The sequence below is a fragment of the Triticum aestivum genome, chromosome 4A (genome assembly GCF_018294505.1).
Source record: "Triticum aestivum cultivar Chinese Spring chromosome 4A, IWGSC CS RefSeq v2.1, whole genome shotgun sequence".
Taxonomy (NCBI): Eukaryota; Viridiplantae; Streptophyta; class Magnoliopsida; order Poales; family Poaceae; genus Triticum; species Triticum aestivum.
In genome coordinates, this window is record NC_057803.1 from 82,676,545 (window position 1) to 82,691,025 (window position 14,481).

Here is a 14,481-nt window from a genome sequence, read left to right on the forward strand (position 1 = left end):
TTCATTGAGAATTTTTCCAAGATTGCAAAGCCAATGACTGAACTATTGAAGAAGGATACTAAGTTCAAATGGACGGAAGATTGCGAGGCAAGTTTCCAGGAGTTGAAGAAACGTTTGACTACAACCCCAGTGCTAACATTGCCAGATATACATAAGGAGTTCCAAGTGTATTGCAACGCCTCTCGCTTAGGACTTGGATGTGTGCTTATGCAGGACGGAAGAGTTGTTTCATATGACTCACGACAACTAAAACCTCATTAGTTGAACTATGCCACGCATGATTTGGAGCTAGCAGCTGTAGTGCATGCATTGAAGACTTGGAGACATTACCTTATTGGAAATCGTTGTGATGTGTACACGGATCAAAAGAGTTTGAAGTACATCTTCACACAGAAGGAGCTGAACCTTAGGCAGAGGAGATGGTTGGAACTTATAAAGGATTACGACATGAAGCTACACTATCATCCAGGAAAGGCCAATGTCGTAGCAGACGCTTTGAGCCGGAAGAGTTATGCCAATATCCTTGAAAGTAAGGGATTGCCGAAGGAGTTAGCAGAGGATATCATGGAACTTCGATTGGAGATTGTTCCAAGAGGTTTCGTTGCAACAACGGAGGTTCAGTCTACATTATTAGGCAAGATTTGAGAAGCTCAGAAGGATGACAAAGAGATTGCCGAGATAAAGGAGAAGATGAGCAAAGGAAAGGCCAAAGGTTTTCATGAGGATGAGCACGATACTTCATGGTTTGAGGACCGAGTTTATGTGCCCAATAACACTGAGATCAGGAAGTTGATACTTCAAGAGGCTCATGACTCACCATACTTGATACACCCCGGAAACACCGAGATGTATTTGGATTTGAAGGAACATTTCTGGTGGACTGGTATGAAGAAGGATATTGCCGAGTATGTAGCCGTATGTGATGTATGTCAGAGCATCAGAAGCCAGCAGGACTGTTATAGCCTATGTCGATACCCAAATGGAAGTGGGATAAACTTGGCATGGACTTTATCACTGGATTGCCCAGAACCAAAGCAGGATATGATTCTATATGGGTAATAGTTGATCGCTTGACCAAAGTAGCTCACTTTATCCCAGTGAAAACCACCTATACAAGTGCGAAGCTGGCCAAGATATATATGTCCAGGATCGTATGTCTGCATGGAGTTTCAAGGACTATCGTATCAGATAGAGAAACACAGTTTACTTCAAAGTTTTGGCATCAGTTACACCAGACTTTGGGAACAAGATTGGAGTTCAGCACAACGTTTCACCCGCAGACGGATGGACAAACTGAGAGAGTCAATCAGATTTTGGAAGATATGTTGAGAGCCTGTGCACTAGATTATGGATCTAGCTGGGATGACAATTTGCCTTACGCAGAGTTCTCGTACAACAATAGCTACCAAGCCAGTTTGAAGATGGCACCATTTGAAGCCCTGTATGGATGCAGGTGCAGAACGCCGTTGATGTGGGATGAGGTAGGAGACTAGCAGTTGTTTGTACCAGACTTGATCAAGGAGTCTGAGGAGAAGGTTAAACTGATTCGTGATAGACTGAAGATTGCTCAGTCCAGGCAGAAGAGTTACGCAGATTCAAAACGCAAGGAGGTAACCTATGAAATTGGAGACAGAGCATATCTGCGAGTATCACCCTTGCGAGGAGTGAAACGTTTTGGAGTTAAGGGAAAGTTAGCCCCAAGATTTGTAGGACCGTATTGTGTTTTGGAACGGATGGGAGAAGTTGCCTACAAGTTGGAATTACCCGAGGGATTGTCAGGAGTTCACGATGTGTTTCACGTTTCCCAGTTGAAGAAGTGTCATGCTGAGATGGCCGATATACCGTTAAGAGATACAGTACCGTTAGAGGCGATTCAGTTGGACAGTGATTTGACTTATGAGGAGAAGCCAGTTAAGATTCTTGAGTTTGCCAGCCGAGTCACCCACAGCAAGGTTATCAAGTTTTACAAAGTTCTGTGGAGCCACCATACCGAGGATGAAGCCACCTGGGAACGAGAGGATGATCTACTCAGAGACCACCCACACCTATTTTCTAGCCAACCCGAATCTCGAGGGCGAGATTCATCTTAAGGGGGGTAGGTTTGTAACATCACAAATTTTCAATTTGGAATGTTATACATAGGTCATCCATGCATATCATATTTTATTGCATTTTCGTTTCGCAATCCTCAAAATCCTAAGCAACTCAAGGACCCTCGGAGAGAGTTGGGGATTTTCCGGTTTTCGTATTTGATTTTTATCAAATAATGAAACGAGGATTTTTTATTTTAATTATTTTTCTCTCCGAAAAATATTTCGTATTAAAATATAAGAGAGGAGATAATATGACTTCTCCAAAATAATTGAAACATTGGAGGAAAAATATTAAAATCATTTATTTATTTTATTTGGATTTTATTTGCATTAGAAAAAATGCACGTTTTCAAAATTTCATTTTAGGGCCAAGAAAATGTTCATCTCGTTCTAAATATTTTATTTAGACGGTGAAAATTTGTTTTGACATTTTGACATTTTTATTTTATTTTCTAGGATTTTATTTCTGCCGGTGAAATTGTTTAAAAAAACTCCCCGCGCCCGACTGGGCCGAAGCCCAGTCGAGCCAGGCCGGCCCGCCCGCGCCACCGCCTCCCTCGCCCGCGCCGCCGTGCCCGGCACGGACGCCGAGGAGAGTCCAGCTCGGACTCCTCCCCGGGCGCCCCCTCGCCCAAGCAAGCCACCCCCTTTAGAGCCCGCCGCCGAGCCCCCCCCTCCCACCACACCACTGCCGCCACCGAGCCCCGCCGCCCAACCCCGCCTCACCGGAGCCCCTCGCCAGAGGTACCGCGTTGGATCTGAGCCGTCGGTTTTTTTGAAGGAACCGTTTGGTTTTTTTAGAAACCCTAGTTCGTTGTTTTTTTATCGGTTCGCCGGTTTTTCTCGGTTCTTCTAATTAGCGGACGTTCGTCCGTACATTCGTTTTAACGAACGATTTTCACCCGTTAGTTACAGTTAACAAACGCTCATTCGTTAGTCTATTCGTCAGTTTCTTTTATCAGATTAATCCGTGTTTATTCTCGATCGCGATTTCTGATCCGATCTTAGTTTCTGTTTATCTTTTCGCTCGTTAGTCGGAATCAGGCGATTCAAGCGCCTGAATTTTCGTCTCGAGACCCTCTTTATGTTTAACCAACTTGCACAAGTTTTTGCTACTATAAAATTTGACCTAGGTCCAGATTAGTAAACGGACCTTGTTTCTTTCGTCGTTTGAGTTTCGTTGCTCCGTTTGATTTGATTCTTTTTGCTAACCGGAGTTCTTAAGTTGAACTTTCTGGTCAACCTCTCTTATTTGAGTTTTGCTTGTGCATATTTGCTTGCTGCTTATGTATGTTATTGTTTGTTTGCGATAGAACACCCGGAGTGCGAAGCGTGTTACTACGAGTCCCTAGGATTCGCGGATCGTCAGCAAGGCAAGAAACACATTGATCATACTCTTCCCATACCTAGTTTTTATGCATTAGTTCAAATCCTCAAACATTGCATGATTAGGATGTCATTAACTTGTGGGTTGGGAAGTAGTTATTGAGGTAGAACCTATTGCGCTGTTACTATCAAACCTTGGGAGTTACTTCTACGCGTTGCTTATATTACTATGCTATGCTATGCTCGTAGACGTGGTTTGGTTTGAGTGAAATCCATGACAGATGTGAGATTGTTAATTAATGGTTCAACTTAAGGTGGCAACTTAAAAAACATCTAGGTGGATTGAGGCACCTGGGGAACCCAGTGTTGTCTGTATTTTTTCGGAAATCCCGGGGTACCCGTGTGATCTTTCTATGGACCGCCACCCAAGCTCAAAGAGAACTGAGATGATTCATGCTAGAAACTTCCGTGTGCAGCCACAAGCTATTATGGGCTCTAGCATAGTTGAGTAAGTTACGTGAAGCTCTAGAAGAGGTGGATCAGCAGGTAGTGGGTTTTGTAGGTTTGGTATGGTCTACCCGGAGTAAAGAGTTAATGTTTCTGAAAGACTGTGTCTCGGTCATCCGTTTCTCAAACACCTTGTAGTGCGAGAAATCCAACGGAGACGATCGAGTCTTGTGGGGAAAAGTGCGCAAACCTCTGCAGAGTGTACAATCTAATCATGGTTAGCCGTGTCCCCGGTTATGGATAATCTTGAGTATCTAGTACTTGGGTTATCACATGTATCTCATCACTCTTAACTAATATTGTTGGGTTGTTAACTACTTTAATTTGGGATTGAGTTGGGGGTACCTTCTCAATATTGCTCAACTACCATGATAGTTAAATTAAAATCTATTCCTTTGTTGTAGGGAAAAATTGTCTTTTCACAAAACTATAACCATAGAGCTTTCCACCAGCCAAATATGCATATAGTAATAGCATTATTTTGTTCATGCTCTACTGTGTTGTGTTGCCAGCATATTCCATGTGCTGACCCGTTTTCGGGCTGCAACGTATTATGTTGCAGACTCAGACGAGGAGTAAGGTTCGTTAGATCGTTGCCGTGCAGCTCAGCTATGCCGTTGGAGTTGATGGACTCATTTTATCTTCCAAGCCTTCCGCTGTTAGCGCATTAGATGGCCTTAAGCCATATTTTTGTAATAAGTTCTCTTTGAAGACATTCGATGTAATACGTGTGTGATTGTTACTCTGCTATAAATCCTCGAATACTGTGTGTGTCAGTATTACCGATCCAGGGATGACACTGAAGCACAGAGACTTGACCGTTTGAGGTCGGGTCGCTACATGTTTCTCGTGTATACGAAAAATGTATATAAAAATATACATTTTGTGTGAAAAAGAAATTGATTGAGTATTTAAAAAGTGTTAATCAAGCGTTTGAAAAAAATATTTGGAAAGTGTTTGAAAATTGTTAATCAAGGATTTGAAAAATGTTAAATGTGTATAGAAAAAATGTTAATCAATCATTTGAAAAAAATGTTCAACAAGCATTTGAAAAATGTTAATCAAGCATTTGAAATATGTTAAATGCGTGTAGAAAAAATGTGGATCATGTATTCATAAATTTTTTAACATGTATTTAAAACATGTTAATTAAGCATTTTAAAAAGTTAAATGTGTATAGAAAAATGTTGACCATGTACTAAAAAAAATCTAGTATTGTATTTAGAAAATGTTAAACTTGTATTTTAAAATTTTAATCAAGCATTTAAAAAATGTGAATGTATATAGAAAAAATGTTGATCATGTATTAAAAATAATAATATTTAATATAAAAAAATTAATCATGCGTTTAAAAAATGTTAAATATGTATATAAATATGTTGATCATGTATTAAAAAATATTATTGTAGTTGAAAAATGATAATAAAGCATTTTAAAATGTTTAAAATGTTTATAGAAAATGTGATGACCTTGTAGTTAAAAATGTTAACCGAGCGTTTGAACAATATTTAAAATGTGTATAGATTGTTTTGACCATGTACTCAAAAAATGTTGAACTTCTATTTAAAAAATGTTGAGTGTGTTTTAGAAAAATGTTTTTGATATATACGAAAAATGTAGAATGAAAGCCAAAAGAAAAAAGAGGAAAAACAATTAAAACCGAAAAGGAAACAAAATAAAAATGAAAAATGAAAAATAAAACCAAGGAAACAAGTGGAAAAAGAATGGGAAGTACTGAAACCAATAAAGAAACAAAAAATAACAAGAAAGAAACAAAGAAACAAAGAAAACAAAAAACCGATGAATATTGTGAAAGTAACGAAGATAACAAATGAAGAAAGAAATAAAATAGATAATCCCTGAAAACCAGGAATAAAACAAATAAAACCGGTGAAAAAACAAAAAAAAACTCAGAAAACTGGTGAAAAAACAAAAGAAACTCAGAAAACCGGTGAAGAAACAATAAATCAGAAGAGAAAAAAGGATTCGAACCAGCGAAGCGATCGTTCGCTCGCGAGCGTCGCATGCCAGCGATCGAATATAAAAATAAATGGGTCGGCCCAGTTTGTATGCGCATATTCACCGCCCGTGCTCCGGCTTTAAAATGATTAGCATGTGGCCGTGGTCATTTGAGAAAGCCTGCAAATGCTTCTGTTTCGAGAAATCAACTACGAGGTCCGGGCTACCTCTGATGCCGGCCCATGAGCGGACGCAGATGACCACCGAAGCCCTTTAAGCCCAAATAAATTTCTACCTCTTCTTCCTCGCCTTGCTGCCGTATGCCCCCGTGCCATTCCGGTCCGTCTCGTCGCTCGATACTCGTCTCCCTCCACAGAAAGGCTAATGGCGACCGCCATGCGGAGCGCCCGCCTCCTACGGCTCGGCTTCTGTCACGTCCCTTCTCTTCTCTTCCGAGGGCCCCTGTTCCCCTCCCCGAGCCCGGGCCTGGGCCTGGGCCTGAGCGTTGCCAGGGTCGGGTTGGTCCATCTCCGATGCTCGGCGGCCGAGGCCGGCGACGGCAGGGGTAAGAAGGTGTCAGCGCGACTAGCACTGGCACAGCAGGTGATGCGCGACGCCGAGGAGCGCGCGGCCTCAGCCGGCTCTGATCCCGCCCCCAAGATCACCATGGGTAACTCATCCCAACCGCCCTAATTTGCCCCATTGTTGTAGTACTACTATCATTGGTACATAAATCCGAATTGATTGCTCATGCTTTAGAAATGGAGTAGTAAGTAGCGCTTTTCAAATATTAGGAAATAGCCTGTATTGAGATTTAGACTTTTAAAGTTGTAGCTTATGACTAGGAACATAGAAGATGGGGATCACGAGGTGCCATATTTGCTAAGGAGGATTGTGATGCCTTTGCAGTAACGATGCTATTTATAGAGTGAGAAATGTGCATCTGATTTGGGTCCTAAGTCCATTCTACCTAGCCGTCTGCCTCTACGGAGTTGCCCCTCCTGATTGCTCGTTCAAGTGTATGTGTATCTGCTACTTATGCATACATTTCATGCTAAGGACATCGTTCTACTGGCATTTTCGTAGCACAAAAGAATTTGTAAGCTGGCGGTGTGGTGAATGCTAGCTATGAAGTTGATTTGTTTGCTTGCTCTGTTGCCAATCTGCTTTTATTAAGCAGAAACTGGTACTGTGGAAACCAAGTTAATTAAGCTTGAGAAGTAGCTAGCTTGCTTGCCTTACAGCTTGAAGCGAAGAAAAAGAAAGTAAATATTAGGTACAGATATGAGGTAATAATGAGCTTTTGGTTAGTAAATTGCTTTATCTAACCTGTAAGTTCATGTAAGAGGTAATGGAACATCTGGTCTGATTGTTGCAAGTTGCAAGTAAAATGCATATTCTTGTCACGGCTTGTTGCAGGTATTTGACTATGAACTGGAAGAAGGAAAATAGTTTGAAGAATTCGCTAAACTGCGATCATATATATAGCATACCTTACAAGTATTTATGTCAACAGTCAGTAGCGGAGCTACAACAAAAAACCAGGGCAGGCCAATCTAAGCTTTCACTCGTACATAGGCATTGTTTTTGCTCACCAACTAGGCTATTATACATATGTTTTGGATTGAGCGGGCCATGGCACAGTTTAGCCCTCACATAGCTCCCCCAGTGTCAACAGTATTAGTTCTGCATTCTGTATCCCAGTGACATTTCTAAACGTTTGATTCCTGATGACTATGTATCCAACCGTTACGTGGGTTGCCAGCTGGTCTAAAGTAACCCACTTTATGTGTGCAGATCATGTTACTGTTAGCTTTGCAAGAAGTGGGGGCGCGGGTGGTCAGAATGTTAACAAAGGTTTGCTGTCTGTACATTCTCCTTATTTATCACTGCATTGCCTAGTACTCCCTCCGTCACAAAATAAGTTGAGTCACTTATTTTGTGACAGAGGGAGTATATCTGAATTGTTGTTGGTTCAGCATTGTGAAACTAATGACTGGTCTGTTTTGTTGAACAATTCCAATTCAGCAGTAGCACGTTTTGTTTCATCACTTGTCATGTTCAAATAATTGCTGTTGGCCCATTGATGGGGTGTTTTATCTTAGGGATCACCTTGTCCTAGGATGGGGTGAGTCCATCATTGGATGGTCCATTAAATTTGCCAAATGTATTCCATTTGTCAAACCAAACAACTGGGTCGGATTCAGAGCTAGGATGGTTCCGTCCATTAACCATCCAGTCCCTCAAACCAGATTCTCCATTTCTTTATATTAAGGATGTCCAGATAGTGATTACTTAAGGATGTTGATGTTACCACTTCACGCTAAAATGTGTACCACTATTTTGCAGTTAATACAAAGGTTGACATGCGGTTCAATGTTGAGAAAGCTCATTGGCTCGGAGAGAGGATTAAGGAACGGATATTGCAAACGGTTTGAAAACCTTAATTTACACATCTTATCTGTTTATGTTGCTATCATGTCTTCTGTATTATGTTGTCTACCTTTAATGGATGCATCATATTATCTGCTTTCTCTTGTATGCATTTTTGTGTTATATTTCATATTTAGAGAGGTCGTTACAATTTAAATTTCTGTACGCCCAGGAAAAGAACAGGATAAATAAGGATGGTGAACTTGTGATGTCTTCTACGAAAACTAGGACACAGAAGTAAATATCACTTAGCTATTTCTTTTTGTTGTCTTATTTGGACAGCAATTGACATGTTTATCACCTTAGGGGCAATATTGAAGATGCTTTGCAGAAAATACAGGTACACCTCATCCATTTCAAATCTTTGTCTAGAAGCAATTCGCATAGCATAGGGTCCATATTGCTGTTGCCCCTTTTCCATATAGCGTACTCATTAAATATTTGATAACAGGCGATCATTGATGCTGCATCATATGTTCCCCCACCGCCTTCAGAAGAGCAAAAGAAGAAAATTGAAAAAATGTAAGCTGCTTTCTGGCCATTTGCTTCCTTCAAATTTATTTAGGCACCAATACTCCACACAAGTAGCAACTGATGAGCTAATCTTAACTGAGCTAGCTCTTTTGTTTATATAAGTGCAAGTCATTTAAGGAAATTGTAAAAGGTGTCATGTAGTGTAGATATCGTTACCCGCAAAAAAAAAGTGTAGATATCGTTGAAACCTTCTGTACATGTATACTCTAAGGGGATGCTTGGTTCACTTGCTATTTGCTGAGTATACTTGATTTGAAGCCACAACTTGCCACAGCTCACTTAGGCGAGTTTGACTTTCTTTAGGCTGTTGTTTCGCTTGTTGCCACACTCGGTGGTGGAGCGTCAACCACACCAAAGACCGGGCTAGTTGCTGAACTAATGGGCCAAAGCAACACACGAGCCACAAAACCAAGCAGTAGATCACGGGCCATAGCACTAAATTGGCCATATATGGGAAACCCTGCCAGGGCCCAGTTTGGTCTCCACGATGCTCCGCCCCTGGCCATACTTGTAGGGTGCCATCCGTTCCTAGCCTTGTATCATGTCCTGCCTATTAGGGCATGTGCAACAGTATCTAGTCAGCCATCTGTAAGGGGTGCCACGTTGGAATTTTAGTGATGTGAGAAAAGAGAAAGTAGAGAGAAATAGTTTGTCTCTACAGACGGTCTGTAGGATTTTTTCAGACAACTTACAGACGGTGATTTTGCCATTGTATGGACATTGTCTAAAAAATAGACAAGTTACAGAACAAACTGCTGTATGTGTTGTCTGGAGTGGTATTGTAGACACCATCTGTCTAAACCAATGTTCATGCCATGGGTACAGTTCCTTAGCCTCGTGTCATTTCTGATCTGTGCGAAAACCTGCCACGCACCAACACTTGTGGTAGATGATTTGCTCAGCACAAATCTGTGGCATGCTTTTTTTCTTGGAATGTGAGGATTCAAACCAAACATGACCCTAACCTTATTCTCGTTCTCCATATTGGTTACTTGTTACAACTATGACTTGTCACACTTTCTTAGGCCCAAGGTCCATGTTTCGTGGAGTCAGGCATGTTTGGTTCTTTGTTTGCCCTACTATGTCAGCTATTTGGTTTGCTTCCACAACTATGGCATGTAATGCCTACCTAACCTGCTTGCCATAGGCATATTGCTTAGCCAATTTTTTGCCTCTAACTTGTGGCGATAAATGGGCCACCAAAACTGGCCTGAAATATATGCCGTTTCATCTCTGAATAACACATGAGAAGATAAAATTGCCAAACTACACTCGTTGACTCAGTTGATCTATGTATTATTGTAGTGCTGCAGCCGCTGAGAGGAACAGAATGCAAAACAAGAAGGTACTCTCACAGAAGAAAGAATCGAGGAGGAGCAAACCCAGCTGGGACTGATTGCAGGATAACAAAAGCGCCTTCTCTCTTACCTGTTGTACTGATGTGATCAAGTCTTCTGCATGGTAACTGCTGCTCTGGTTTCCCTTAATCTCCATTTTGTACTAGTTTCCTGATGTCTATATGTCAGTAACATCAATACTGCACAGATTCAGAGGCACTGATTACTGGCATTTTCTCAGCGTGTTTCTTGGACGTACCTTCAGCGGAGTCTTGCGCCAGTAGCATGGTGAAGGCATCTTGGTGAAGATACTAGGTCGTTGTTACAGCCAGTTCTTGTTTTCATAGTAAATGTAAAAAAGAACAAGAGCCGAAAAGTGTGATGGCATCTTGGTGGGGATAGCTTCACAGACAGTTTTTGTTTCATCCATTGGAAACCAGCGCCTGACGAGAAACATTGCTTCTGTCCCAACACGCACTGTACACATCGTTGGTCCTGAACCCTGAATATATCAGATGCATCACATGTTCACTGGACTAGAAATCTAGTAGTATGTGGATACGTTTGGTTGCTCACATCGATTTTTTATAGTTTGCATCTGTGGCCGAGTAGGGACATGCTGAGCTAATGCAGGGTAAAAACATGTTCTGCACATCATTTGGTACCCTGCATCGCACCACTGAGCACTTTCATGCCTGGCGTTTGGTTGTCATGCTCACCGAGTTTAAGGCTGTGAACCTGCAAAACACGGTATTTGGTTGAGCACGGCATGTGGTGTGCTCACCTCTCCTCACTTCACAGTTCACATTGCATCTGTGGTGACCTTACCACATACTACACACTGCATTATTGGACCATCACACCACAAATACAGTAGGAATTAAACAGTTTTGCAATGAAATAGCAGCTCATCCTAACTCCTAACAAATAGCATTACAAGTTAATAACCATGTGGCTTAAGCCGTGTTTGGATTCCCTCCGCTCCGCGCCGGAGCGGAGCGGCAATCCAGTTGATTAAGGCCATAATTTGCGGAGTTGATTAAAGCCCGCTCCGCTCCGCGGATGACTGTGGAACGCGGCCTTAATAGGGGATAGTTCATCGATGATGAAATAGGGGGGGGGGGGGGGGTCCTTTGCTACTGCTTCTTGTTCTCCTATTCATCTTCATCTTCCTCTGTTGCTGTTGTTGTTCTTTAGATCTTTGTAGTTCCTCTATTTGCCCATATTGTCTCAGCCCATTCCAACATTTTGCTCTTCCAAACTTCATTGTCACGTGCCTCCACACCATGACCGGAGTGATCATCATTGGCTGTCACATCTTCCTCCTCCGGCACCAGCTCATCAAAACCCCATTGTAGGATCCAGTTATGCAAAATGCACCAAGCAAGAACAAGCTTAACTTGAGTGAGGTAAGGGTGGAATGACTTCTAATCTAGGATCCTAAATCAATTCTCGAGAGCTCCAAATGTCCTCTCAACCATGATTCTAAGGTTGGAGTGTCTGAAATTGAACAATTCTTGTGCATTCCTAGAAAAGAACGCGTTTAGATGGTACCTGGTTTTCCTGAAGGGTTGAAGAACACCAGTGCGAGATCCATAGTCAGCATCTCCTAGGTAGATCTCGCCACCGGGACTATTGATGCCATCTTGCCTTGTCATGCTGTCAGCAAGAAAGTTAGCATCATGGTTGATCCTTCCCAGCCAGCCAACACATACGTGAACTTCAGATTGAAATCAACGGCAGTAGGCACATTCTGGCTAGTGTGGTGCTTTCTACCCCTATATGTTGTTGCATGTGTCCTCAACACTCTAGCAATGATGTGAGTATCATTTATGGCGCCAATACAATCATGTGATGGCGTGAAAACGTGTTCTTATGGCTGTATGACAACATTGTAAGCATGTTATGGCACGAAATACAAGCACTGCTCACCTTGAAATACGGATACCATCTTGGGCTTGTGCAGATCTTGTGCGGAGTTTGCTCGGTTGGTGCCTTGATCATATCTCCTTTGAGCTCCCCAGCGGCATACAACACTTGCTCGAAATACCGAGAAAATGGTCCCATTGGATCTCTTGAATGTGTTGTGAATAACCCCGAACGTCTGATTATGACCGGCGAGATGAAGGAACATGGTAACTTGCTCTTCCACAAAGGTGTGGATGCTATCTTCTAGTAACCACCTGTTCCTAGAGGTCTTCACAAGCATGGAAAATGGTGATCAACGCATTCGAAGCATGTTCACGGCCTCTACATCATTGTTGTTGCAGATGTAGTTCAGATTGGCAATCCTCTCCCTGTCTCGAATGAAGAATGGACCATACCTAATGACACACTTTTCACTACGATGAATTGTTATCTGGTAAACGGACATCATCCAAACCTGAATCATTGACATGAGTGTTGCTGGCTGAATTACCATCTTCATCTGTTCGTCTAGATCCTCCTAGACAACAATGTATCGGTAAGGAACGGCGAAATCTAACCAACACCGTGCCTCGAATGAACAGAGGAGGGGGTGTATGCTTACCGGTTTCCGAACCGATGAGGAGTACGGGGGCCCATGACTGAGACGAGGAGGACGAGACGGAGGCGTTGAAGAAGGGGAGAGCAACTCCTGCTATCAGTGAGTGATGTTGGTGCTGCCGCCGTTGCCGCTTGCGCAGACCCGAGTCTTTGCCGCCGCCAGTGCTAAGAACCGAGGAGGGGGTTGTCCTAGAGCAAGAGGCGGACGAGTTAATGGGAATGAGCCTAGATTTTGCACCATCCTACACCGGCAGATTACGGTCTCCCACCATCTTCGCACCGGGTCCCCCCTGCACCGCCACGCACACCGTCCGACTTTTTGTGCCCGACTCAGCTTGGCTCGCTAGAAACGGCCGATTAGAGCGTTCCTAGCGAGATAGGCCGTGGGCTGCTTTATGGTTCATGCACGTGCGCGCCAGGCCCCCATGTATGCTACAAAACACGTTCTTTTGCACCCACTCGGCTTGTTTTGGGGTATGCAGGTAACCAAACGCATCCTAAGAGCATCTAGAACCGAATATCCCATATCCTTCCTCAAAGTCTTGGAGCTTGACTCGTTGCTGCCAAGATAGTAATTTGTCACCCAATTGGATCCCGCATAGTTCGCGCAGACGTCTAGGTTAATCAACACTTCCCATACCTAGCCCATATGTGGGGTGGGCATGGGGACGCCCGACTACGTTCGTCACGTCGGATCTGGCCCATGCGGGCCCATCCTAACCCTACAAATATGTTTCCCTTTCTGTATCTTGTATTAAACCCTAGCCACTCCACTTAGGCTCCTCTCCGCACTGCTCCGTCCCCAAGTCCTCTTTGGCGATCTTCGGTCTTCTTTGGCATGGCAGGTAGCAGATCCGAGTCCGGCAACTTTGGATTCCGTCGACTGGGACCTCGTCCCATGAGAGGATGAGGAGTTATTTGTCTGGATAACTCTCCGCCGGTCCCAGGAGGAAACCTCAGCTCCGCAATCAAAGTCGCTCCGGTAGGAATCCATTGCATCCGCACAAGTGGTGCTTGGATCCGACGGCGCCAGCGGCTCAAGGCGTGTTACCACGGTGATGTCGGGGGTGGCGGGCATGGGCTGGATGTGCCGCTACGCCCAACCGGACGGCCCCGGGCCGGCGGCACAAACCCTACGACCAAGCCTTGTCCCCGCGATGTTGAGCTCCAAGTTCGAGGTCAACACCGCCAGATGGCACGGCCACAACCATGGATGTGCCAAGGACTGACATGCCCTTCGTGTGACGGAGAAGGTAAGGGCGGTCGCGGAGGCCGAGCCACACGTGTCGACCCAAGATGCAATGCATGCCATCATCCTTGCTAAGCGTCAACCCTGGACGGTGCGTGTCCTCCAAAGAAGAAATCTCGAGCAGTCCATGCCCTCGTTGGACTGCCTAGACAGCTCCGACAATGAGCAGATCAGGCTCAATCTATATTCCGTCTTCGACCAGTACGTCCGTGACGAAGACGGCAAGGGAAGGGCAACCGTGGGTGAACTTTCTCCATAGCTCTATTTTTTAGGACATGTCAATTTTGAGTGTATGGATTTGAGGGTTTGCTACGGGGAAGACGGCTATGGACGCGGGCATTTGAGGGGGGCTGGTCACTCTCCGCGTGCGGTCCGTAGGTGTTTGGGGCTCGCTTTTGCCCGATGAAGTTGTTGATGCTCTAATAGTCATCCATCATTTTTGTCTGAACACAGTATAAACATAGATGCTCACAAACACGCACATAAGATACTGAGTCGGAACAATATCTTGAGATCG

At 43.7% G+C, this 14,481-nt stretch overlaps 1 protein-coding gene across 3 annotated transcripts; it reads left to right on the top strand.

The window, feature by feature from the left end:
* Window positions 1–6,194: 6,194 nt before the first annotated feature.
* Window positions 6,195–10,720, top strand: LOC123085281 (peptidyl-tRNA hydrolase ICT1, mitochondrial). 3 transcript variants are annotated; one of them, XR_006439666.1, is made up of 8 exons: window positions 6,195–6,555; window positions 7,683–7,742; window positions 8,235–8,317; window positions 8,491–8,555; window positions 8,625–8,658; window positions 8,770–8,840; window positions 10,158–10,313; window positions 10,398–10,720. XR_006439666.1 is itself a non-coding variant. In XM_044506900.1 (7 exons), exons 1-7 carry the CDS (start codon window positions 6,270–6,272, stop codon window positions 10,246–10,248), a joined length of 690 nt encoding a protein of 229 aa, XP_044362835.1. In that variant the 5' UTR covers window positions 6,195–6,269; the 3' UTR covers window positions 10,249–10,720. The 3 variants fall into 3 exon arrangements, 1 of the variants encoding a protein (XP_044362835.1); XR_006439667.1 differs by having other exon boundaries at window positions 10,431–10,720; XM_044506900.1 differs by having other exon boundaries at window positions 10,158–10,720.
* Window positions 10,721–14,481: the final 3,761 nt, after the last annotated feature.

Coding starts and splice junctions, on each gene's coding strand:
- LOC123085281 (XM_044506900.1), top strand. CDS start 6,270: ATGGCGACCGCCATGCGGAGCGCCCGCCTCCTACGGCTCGGCTTCTGT. Junction 7,743..8,234: donor TGGTCAGAATGTTAACAAAG/GTTTGCTGTCTG, acceptor ACTATTTTGCAG/TTAATACAAAGGTTGACATG. Junction 8,318..8,490: donor AGGAACGGATATTGCAAACG/GTTTGAAAACCT, acceptor CTGTACGCCCAG/GAAAAGAACAGGATAAATAA.